At 39.4% G+C, this 8,876-nt stretch overlaps 1 protein-coding gene and 1 long non-coding RNA gene across 2 annotated transcripts; one reads left to right on the top strand and one right to left on the bottom strand.

Moving 5' to 3' along the window:
* Positions 1-5,099: 5,099 nt before the first annotated feature.
* LOC116680121 (uncharacterized) lies at positions 5,100-6,909 on the bottom strand. The gene is made up of 4 exons (XM_032509412.1): positions 6,842-6,909; positions 6,114-6,227; positions 5,676-5,883; positions 5,100-5,564 (listed from the first exon to the last, which is right to left on the bottom strand). Exons 1-4 carry the CDS (start codon positions 6,883-6,885, stop codon positions 5,100-5,102), a joined length of 831 nt encoding a protein of 276 aa, XP_032365303.1. The 5' UTR covers positions 6,886-6,909.
* A 300-nt stretch (positions 6,910-7,209) lies between these two features.
* LOC116680120 (uncharacterized) lies at positions 7,210-8,504 on the top strand. The gene is made up of 3 exons (XR_004329639.1): positions 7,210-7,244; positions 7,359-7,443; positions 8,401-8,504. It is a non-coding gene; the product is annotated as an uncharacterized LOC116680120 (long non-coding RNA).
* The last annotated feature ends 372 nt before the right edge of the window (positions 8,505-8,876 follow it).

The raw sequence follows: 8,876 nt of genomic DNA, 5'->3' as shown, positions 1-8,876 counted from the left end.
GTTTACCTCATCTCTGTCTGTCTCACTTAGTGCTGCTTCAGCTCCTTCCTCTTCTTGTCACACACATCAATCACATCATCATATGCTGAAATGGCATAAAAGGTGATGAGTATTCACTGTCAGTCATTTCAATTTGAGAAAAAAGACTAAACAAGTGGCTGTTGAGTGACTAGCCTGCAAGTGATACTTGTTTGGAAAAATATGTTCATGTGAATTACAACATAGCAGTTAGTTTTTTTTTAAACAGCCCTTTATCACAAGCGTGTCTCTATTTAGAGTTTTTCACTCCCTAAAATTTACGAGGTGTTTGTGTGTGTGTGTGTGTTTGCCTGATCGTGCTCACATTTGGGTTAGTGAACAGCTGCTGCTCCTTTTCTTCAACTGTGTAATGCGACTTTTAATAACAAAACAGTAGTTGTCTTGTACATCTCGTAAAGATCAAATTTAATTAACGATTGCACCGGTTTTGAGCACACAACTCTCTCTGGCAAGCAATTGGAAGATAAGCGACGTTTGTCTCGAGTGCCAACATGTTGTGGCTTTATTGTTTCCTGATTCAAGTTGGACCTGAATAGGCTTGATTTTTACACACATACAGAGACACACAGTTTTTTGCTTCTGGACACAAAGTGGTCGAGATGGTGGGTGTTCCCCACCTTTTTAAACCTGTTATTTTACTTTTTGAAAGTGCTACAAATTAGTAAGTAAGACTTTGGGTGGACTGTTCTATGGGAATACACATGGGGAGAAGAAGGGAGCTGAGAGAAAAACCTTGAATGTGAAAATGACTGGAAGGGTTTTCAAAACAAAACTCAAGATTTCATTACACATACCTGGACAACTAAGGGCATGGAAAAAAACTCCCTGCGTACGCACATGTACACACACACACAACACACAAACACGCAGGCACTCAACAGCTGGGTCGGTCAGAGAAATAATAAGATACTGTAAACTAAATAGAACAGAGACAACTCCCAGCCAACAGAGCCAACACGTGTCGGCAGCTTCAGATATATGCAGAACCCCTGGTCATCAATCATAGACAGGAGGCCTCAGTCGCACTGACAGGCTCGGACAGAGAGGAGGTAGAGTTTTTTTGGCTGCTTTCTAAGTGTGGACGGGCTGGTGGCGGCTGTGTTCCCAGACCCGACAACAGCAGGTTTGGTTTGGATTCCCCCAAGGCGTTTAAGACTGACTGATGAGGAGGCATCACATCAAACCAATGTCAACAACTGAGTAAAGCAAATAGTCATCACTTGTCAATATGGGCCGTTGGCAGCGTTCACACAGGTCCTCCTCAGTGTTATGTTATTAACTTTTGGTGTTGTGTAAGCTGCGGATCCTGAAAACCATCAATGTGTGTGTTGTGGGAATATTCTTGTGGTGGCTTGACCGTTTACTGGTAACAGTATAACTGCAACAAGTAAATTGGCCTAAACAAAGCAAACAGAGCAGAGAGAGACAAGAGAGACAAGACAGTCCTGAGGGCCAAACTGGAGTATAGTCCCTAAAATTGAACCTTCACCAGGGTTCAGAAGGACAAGGAGGGATTCAGGGATGCAAAGACTTGGGGGTTGGGGGATCTTCTGGCTAAGACAAAGCCCCAAGGGTTTTCTGCTCTGAGAGCTTACTTCGTCTGTGTAAACAGTGAGAGTGTGTGTGTTGTCTGTGTGTCTGTGTTTCTGTATGTGTGCGTGTGCAAAGCCTACCAAGTGTATGGATCTTTGAAAGAAGAATTAATAGTTAATATATAATAATGTTGTTTATTTTCTTTAGTGGCTCTCAACCTGGTGGTCAAGACCTCTGGTGGTCAAGACCTCTAAGGGAGTTATGAAGTATTTTTTCTGTTGTCTGCTTCTATATTTTGACAAACTGTATATTTTCAGCCTCATTTGAATCTTCATTAATAGAAACAAGTTTATTTCCAAGGGTTGTTTGTGTGATCATTTGATTGATAATCCTGTTTCCATGCTACAGAGCAACTGTGGCTGATGTCCCCCTCGACAATACATTTTCCTCTGCGTCCAGTCTTAACACTAAGATAAGCTAATGGTCTCCTGGCTCTAGCTTCATATTTAGATTTTAGAGTACAGACATGAAAAGTGATGTTGATCCTCTCAACTACTCCTCGGCAAGAAAGTGAATATGCGTGTTATTCAAACTGTAAGTATTTCCTAATCATTTCATAATTTAATTTATTGGTGTGCATGAAAATTTCTTTAAAATCATAAATTTGACTTTTGGAAAGACTTTGAAGTTACAGTTCTTTCTTGAACTGCTCTGGATCTATTGTTTCAGTTCATATGTTACTGCTGAAACCCAAGCAGGCCGTAATTCTCTTATCCACAGACACAAGTTAATACTGTGGACCCAGTACAAACAAAGTTCATCATCATCCTGATGTTCTCAACCCCCCGTGAGTTGACTGGATGTCTCACTGCGTCCAATCGTTTCTTCACCCACTGTCTGTCTGTATTAGACACAGGGTGACAGGACAGCTGTCTCTGTACCTCGTCTTGGTCCATGTTTGCATGCACAAGGTTGCGTGTGTGCCTTTGCAATATATCTGGCATGGCTAATTAATGTCATGTGGCTTGTTTGACTGAGTACGCAGCCTCCCATGTCCAGTCTCTGATACTGACACTGGACCTAAAAGTGGAATCATCACCAAGGAATTTGGCAGGCTTTGATCATAGGGCTATCCAGTGGGGGTGCAGGGTTAATGCGCTGTGTGAAAAGGAAAACATGACAGTCAATCAGACTTTATTTATACAGCACTTTTCTTACATGTCAAGTAGTACAAAGTGCTTCATACCCCCAATGCAGTGAATGAACAGAAGAGGAATCTAAATCAAATCAATATTTGGTGTGACCACCCTTTGTCTTCAAGACAGCATAAATTCTTCTAGGTACACTTGCACACGTTTTTGAAGGAACTCTGTTTGTAGGTTGTTCCAAACATTGTGGAGAACTACCCACAGATCTTCTGTGGGTGTAGATTTCCTTAAATCCTTCTGTCTCCTCATGTAATCCCAGACACACTCAATGATGTTGAGATCAGGGCTCTGTTGGGCCATGCCATCACTTCCAGACTTCTTGTTTTCTTTACACTGAAGATAGTTCTTTATGACCTTGGCTGTATGTTTGGGGTTGTTATCCTGCTGCAGAATTATTTGGGGCCAATCATACGCCTCCCTGATAATATTGCGTGATGGATAAGTATCTGCCTGTATTTCTCAGCATTGAGGACACCATTAATCCTGAGCAAATCTCCAATTTTATTTTGCAGAAATGCAGCCCCAAACTTGCAAGGAACCTCCACCATGCTTCACTGTTGCCTGCAGACACTTATTATTGTAGCGCTCTCCAGCCCTTCGGCAAACAAACTGCCTTCTGCTACAGCCAAATATTTCAGATTTTAACTCATCAGTCCAGAGCACCTGCTGCCATTTTTCTGCACCCCATGTTTTCGTGCATAGTTGAGTCGCTTGGCATTGTTTCCATGTCTGAGGAATGGCTTTTTGGCTGCAACTTTTCCATGAAGACCACTTCTGGCCAGACTTTTTCGGACAGTAGATGGGTATACCTGGGTCCCACTGGTTTCTGCCAGTTATGAGCTGATGTCACTGCTGGACATCTTCTGATTTTGAAGGTAAATAAGCTTGAGGTGTTTTTCATCTGCTGCACTGAATTTTCTTTGCCAACCACTGCTTCTACGATTCCTCAACATTGCCCGACTTTTTGCAAGTGTACCTGGTAACCCTTCCTTTTACAGTCCCCTAATTACCAGGTATTTACCTGGTAAATATATGGTAAGTTATAGTGGTTAATTGGTAATTACCACAGGTAACAAGTATGTAAATGCACAGAAACTACAAACTAATTACTAGGTATTTACCTGGTAAATATATGGTAAGTTTTAGTGGTTAATTGGTAATTACCACAGGTAACAAGTATGTAAATGCACAGAAACTACAAACTAATTACTAGGTATTTACCTGGTAAATATATGGTAAGTTTTAGTGGTTAATTGGTAATTACCACAGGTAACAAGTATGTAAATGCACAGAAACTACAAACTAATTACTAGGTATTACCTGGTAAATATATGGTAAATGATGTATTTGTGTGTAATTACTAAAGGTGATTAGTATGCAATTACAGAGAAACTATAAGGGAAAAACACCACTATTAAATATCAACTCAACAAAGTACTGTGTACTTATTACCTGTTTAGGTTGGTAATAACTCAGATTTAATTGTGTACTTCCTCAAAATGTAGGCAACCAATTTTTAGAAACACCTCCAGTATTACCCATCAATTCAAGTTAGGTTTGTAGTTATCCAAGGGTTATGTTGGTAACAGCCCATGTTTATTTATTACTATCTTGAAATTAAGATGTAGTTTCCAATAAATTACCATGTCTTACATAGTTGTTCTTCATGGATACACCCATTAATAGAGGGTTTATCACATTATTTACCTTACACTTACCTGGTAACTACCCGCAGGAACAGTTTCTCCTAGTGTCATGGCACATACTGGGTATGTTCTTGAAGATGTTTTTACAATTTACTCAGTAAGTAAAGTGCAACTGTACTGTAAAAGGAAGCCTTGTTTATTTCCATGGTATTACCAGACTCTTACCACATCTTTTGCTACTGTTTATACATTTATGAAATCACAAACTTTTACCATGTGTGTTCTGAAACTTAACTAAAACATTCTCAGTAAGTAAAGTGCAACTGTACTGTAAAGGAAGCCTTGTTTATTTCCATGGTATTACCAGACTCTTACCCTATAATCTGTCATAGATTTTCCTCCACTTTTCGGCAGCTACAATTACTATGTAGAACAACAGTATTTACTCATTAAGAAGGCTGAAAATATACTGTAAAAAGAAGGTACCTTTACATGGTATCAAAAGAATTTAAATAAAGAGATATTTACAAACTTAACATCAGACCATACTTTATAATTTGTGATAGGTTTGTAATGTGGCCTCTGAGTCTATTTTTCATTTTATTTCTTTTTTAAATAGACTGAAACTATTAATCACACAAATAGAAAATCTGCAGTATTTACCCCATCAGCATCACTTAAACGTGGTAGCACGCTCTGATGTCTTTAAACAGGCGTCCAAGAATACCCTTCTTGTGCTCCTTTCCAAGCCAGTGGCTCCACTCAATAACCTCAAGTTCATCTTTAATGCCTTTTCTGTCAGGTTTCCTCTGTATCTGTAAATGTCCTCTTTATAATTTCGCCACGCCCGTTCAATATGCTGCGTGTGAGCACCACTCCCAGGGTGGACAAAATGTCTCCTGTGATTCACTTGATAATGAATGTAACCATGACGTGATAACCTGTTGTAGGCACTCCAGCTATCACTTATCACTTTACTACCAGGTCTAATGTACTTCTGGATAATTGGAAGCAGTCGCTTCCTGGAACGATATTTTACAAGCTTTAAGATGGGACGTCTTTGGCATCCCTTGACTTCCACCATTCCAAAGACCCAAGACCGTCTTCTCCAGGTGTGTCCATGTCGTCCACGTCCATACTGAAAATAAGTAAAATGTCTTGCTTAATGGTTGTCCACCTACAAGATGCACTGTACTTTTTTTTTTTTTAAAACAGTCATTACCATTTTATTTACAAAACCAGACTTTACCTTTCTTTTGTGTCTGAATTTGCTCTCATCTATGGCAACAAAAGCTCTCCTCCCTCCTATACGCATTTTCCGTCTAATCTCCAGTCGCCTGACTGCTTTACCACAGATTTCTCTTAACAGTGTAGTCACCCTGGTCAATGATTGGCTGCTCCCACATACTCCATCCTCGATCATGTCCACTTGTCTCTTCCTCAAACCCTGCGACAAACTGAGAAAAAACTAATGAACATGACAACTAATATCAACATATTACCAGTTAATACCCTCATAGCCTAATGTAATAATACAACGTTTAACATATTATTCATTACCTATCAACAAACCAGCAATGTGGATTGACTAAATCAGTAATATTATAGGCAATATTGCAGGACATTGTTACAGTGTAACCAAAACAAAGAACGAGCATGAGACAGAGAAACAGAGAGAGCTCCCAACCTGTGCATAATCTTCATCCATGATGCTAACGTAATGTGTGACCTGGAGAATATTGAGCCCTCTCTGATGGATCGTGTGATGCCCCTTCCCCTGTGGTTTGCCTTTCTACAGCTCCTGTAACATATGACATAATCTGTAAACATCCAACATTGCATAGTTTGTCAGACTGTAATAAAGTACTGGGTGATCATTGTTGAACATTAAACTTAGAATGAGTACTGTAAGTCTATGTTTTTGTTTCTGTACTTCAACACCATCAGTGTGAAAGGATTCCGTGGCCTTGAGGTTAAAGTACACACTGTCAGCTTCAGTTTTGGGTACTTACATCCATACAGGATGAGATTAGCACTTTTTGTACTCAAAGTATTTGGACAGATTAACATTATGCAGAATAGTTGTAGTGAGTTCTTGGTCACATAACCTTTCCATGCAGTAACGGTATTGAGTCTGTGATCTGTAGGCATCATCAGAAGCTAGATTTTCCCAGGTGATGTTCTAAAGGCTTTGTGTTTTCTCTTAGTATGTGAATATTTAAATCTGATTCAAATTGGTGTTTGATTGTGAAATATGTTTGTTATGTAACATAAACATCCTTCTAACTCAGGATGCTACAATACAGTATCACTGTCCCATAGTTGTGCTTACTGTCACTTGCCCCCCTACACACTGTATTCTAATGGCACATTGATCCAGGTGTAGCCTGTGTGGCAGTGATGCTTGGCTCTTACCACCTATATCCATCCTTGGTCGTGTTGGTTCTTTTGAGTTTCATTCTGCTGTTGCACACAGGGCATCGTTTTTTACTTGACAAAAAGCCTCTCCCTCTGTAGCCATTTTATTAATTTTTTACCCCTTGTGCTGTCCTCTGAAGTAATGTTCTTGTCAGTGTCATATTTCTGAAAAATACAGACTATAAGAGACGTAATATTAGATGTAGCTGTAGTAGCCTACTCTTGTGTCTCTAAATTTAACATGTATATTATAGATATGTATAAATTAATTACACTCACACTGTCGTGGCGCCGCAATCACTGAAGCAAATGCCCGCGGAAAGACCGGAAATGCGTCAAACCGGAAGAGTCTGAATATCGACGGGGCAGAAAGAGCGCTGAGGTTATCTACTGAGAGAAGGTACGTTATATCGTTATAACCCAGTGCTAATTTCAGACAAATAACTTAAGTGTTTTAGCTATGATATTTTCATTGTTTAATTTCTTTTATCATATTCAATATTGTTAAACACAGAGTCATGCCAAGGACGCGAGTTACCAGACGAACCAATAAGAGCAGAAGCCCCCCAGATGATGGCCGGTTCAGTTGGATAATGAAGGTAACGTTGGCTTAAAATTACATAACTTTAGTAAAGAATTTAATAAGCCAAATCAAATGTTTAGTGTGCCACCAACTGTCACTCTTACAAGTTGTTTTTTTCACTGTAACGTTACGGTTTTTACAGTTAGTGTGATGCTCAGTCACAGCTCTGCAAAAACTTGTTTATTTGCTAGCATAACTTAACTATCAGGCTAACGTCAGCAACATTTGCAGTAAACAACCTACAACATGTATAACAGCACACATTACAGTTAGCTGCTTCTAAGCTGCTTAGATCGTTAATACAAATATTAATGTTAATCAGTGTGTCAGTATGGACATGCTGGCACATCGTTAGATCGGTTAAATTCTCCACACTTCAGTCGTTCAGTTCATTTAACGGAAACAATGAGCCCCAAAGTCTAATTCTTATAGATTAAAGTTACTGCTGTAACGTGCAGGTACAAGAGACCTTTGAAGCCTCGTTAAGTCCGAATGTGTCCGTTCCTGATTATTTATCTTCCTTCAGTCTGTAAGGGTCCACTGATCAAAAGAATCAAAACAGCTTTTCATAAAAATGAATCCAATTTCTGAATCCTGTCATGTGAAGTCCATCGCTCTCTGCTAACTTGCTACACTTCTCTCATCCTGCTGTTGTATTTGTTACGTTGCTGCCTTCAAAATAAAAGCGTATAAGCTGTCTGTCGGAGCTAGATCAAATGAATGACGTGTATTTGATATTATTATTGGAAATTTTTACACAAATAATATTCTGTTTGAAATAAAAAAACTGTTTCATAGTAGCCTATATTATTTTAGTGCAATAGGAATTAAAGGCCTTCCCATATGGATGCCTGATTACTACAAAGCTCTGCAGTGCAATTGAAATAGAACAAGTTGTGCACATTGGAGTTAACGGTAAAATGAAAAAGAAATACTTAAACATTAAATATATTTCTGTTTGCATCTATTATAGTTGTAGAGATTCAACAGAAAGCCACTGCTCCAACCATGGATAAGTTCCGGGAGGATTTTAAATTATTGAAAGAGGAAAACAGGCTTCTGAAAGAGGAGAACCGGTTCTAAGAGAAGAACGGGATTTCCTTAGGGAGAAAGCTTGCAACCTAGTAAAGAGGGACCCTCAACAACTTCAAAAGGTATCCAGACTGTGGTCCTCCATAACCAACACAGAAGCTTTTTTCCACAATGTTACGTCCCGTAAGGTCCTGTGGATTGTTGTTGTTCTGGGTGTTTTCTCTCTTTATCAGTTTAAACCTTGAACCTGTGCGCTTGCTTGATTGTAAAAAAACCTTTGTTACTCTGTTAAGGGTCTCACAAAAAGAGGGTATGGATTCTCAGACTCTTCAACATCTGACTCCTGAGTCGGACTCCTCTTCTGAAAGAGGGAACAGGAAGAGGAAAGCAGAAGAAGGAAGAAGAAGAAAAACCCAC

The sequence above is a fragment of the Etheostoma spectabile genome, unplaced genomic scaffold (genome assembly GCF_008692095.1).
Source record: "Etheostoma spectabile isolate EspeVRDwgs_2016 unplaced genomic scaffold, UIUC_Espe_1.0 scaffold00018326, whole genome shotgun sequence".
Taxonomy (NCBI): Eukaryota; Metazoa; Chordata; class Actinopteri; order Perciformes; family Percidae; genus Etheostoma; species Etheostoma spectabile.
The sequence above is the reverse complement of the archived record's forward strand: the minus strand, read 5'-3'. Positions and strand labels throughout refer to the sequence as shown.

Excerpts from the sequence above, each read along its gene's own strand:
- LOC116680121 (XM_032509412.1), bottom strand. The coding sequence starts at position 6,885 with ATGAAACTCAAAAGAACCAACACGACCAAGGATGGATATAGGTG. Across the intron at positions 6,228-6,841 it reads ACCAAGGATGGATATAGGTG|GAGCTGTAGAAAGGCAAACC; the intron begins GTAAGAGCCAAG and ends CATATGTTACAG. Across the intron at positions 5,565-5,675 it reads AATTCAGACACAAAAGAAAG|TATGGACGTGGACGACATGG; the intron begins GTAAAGTCTGGT and ends ACTTATTTTCAG.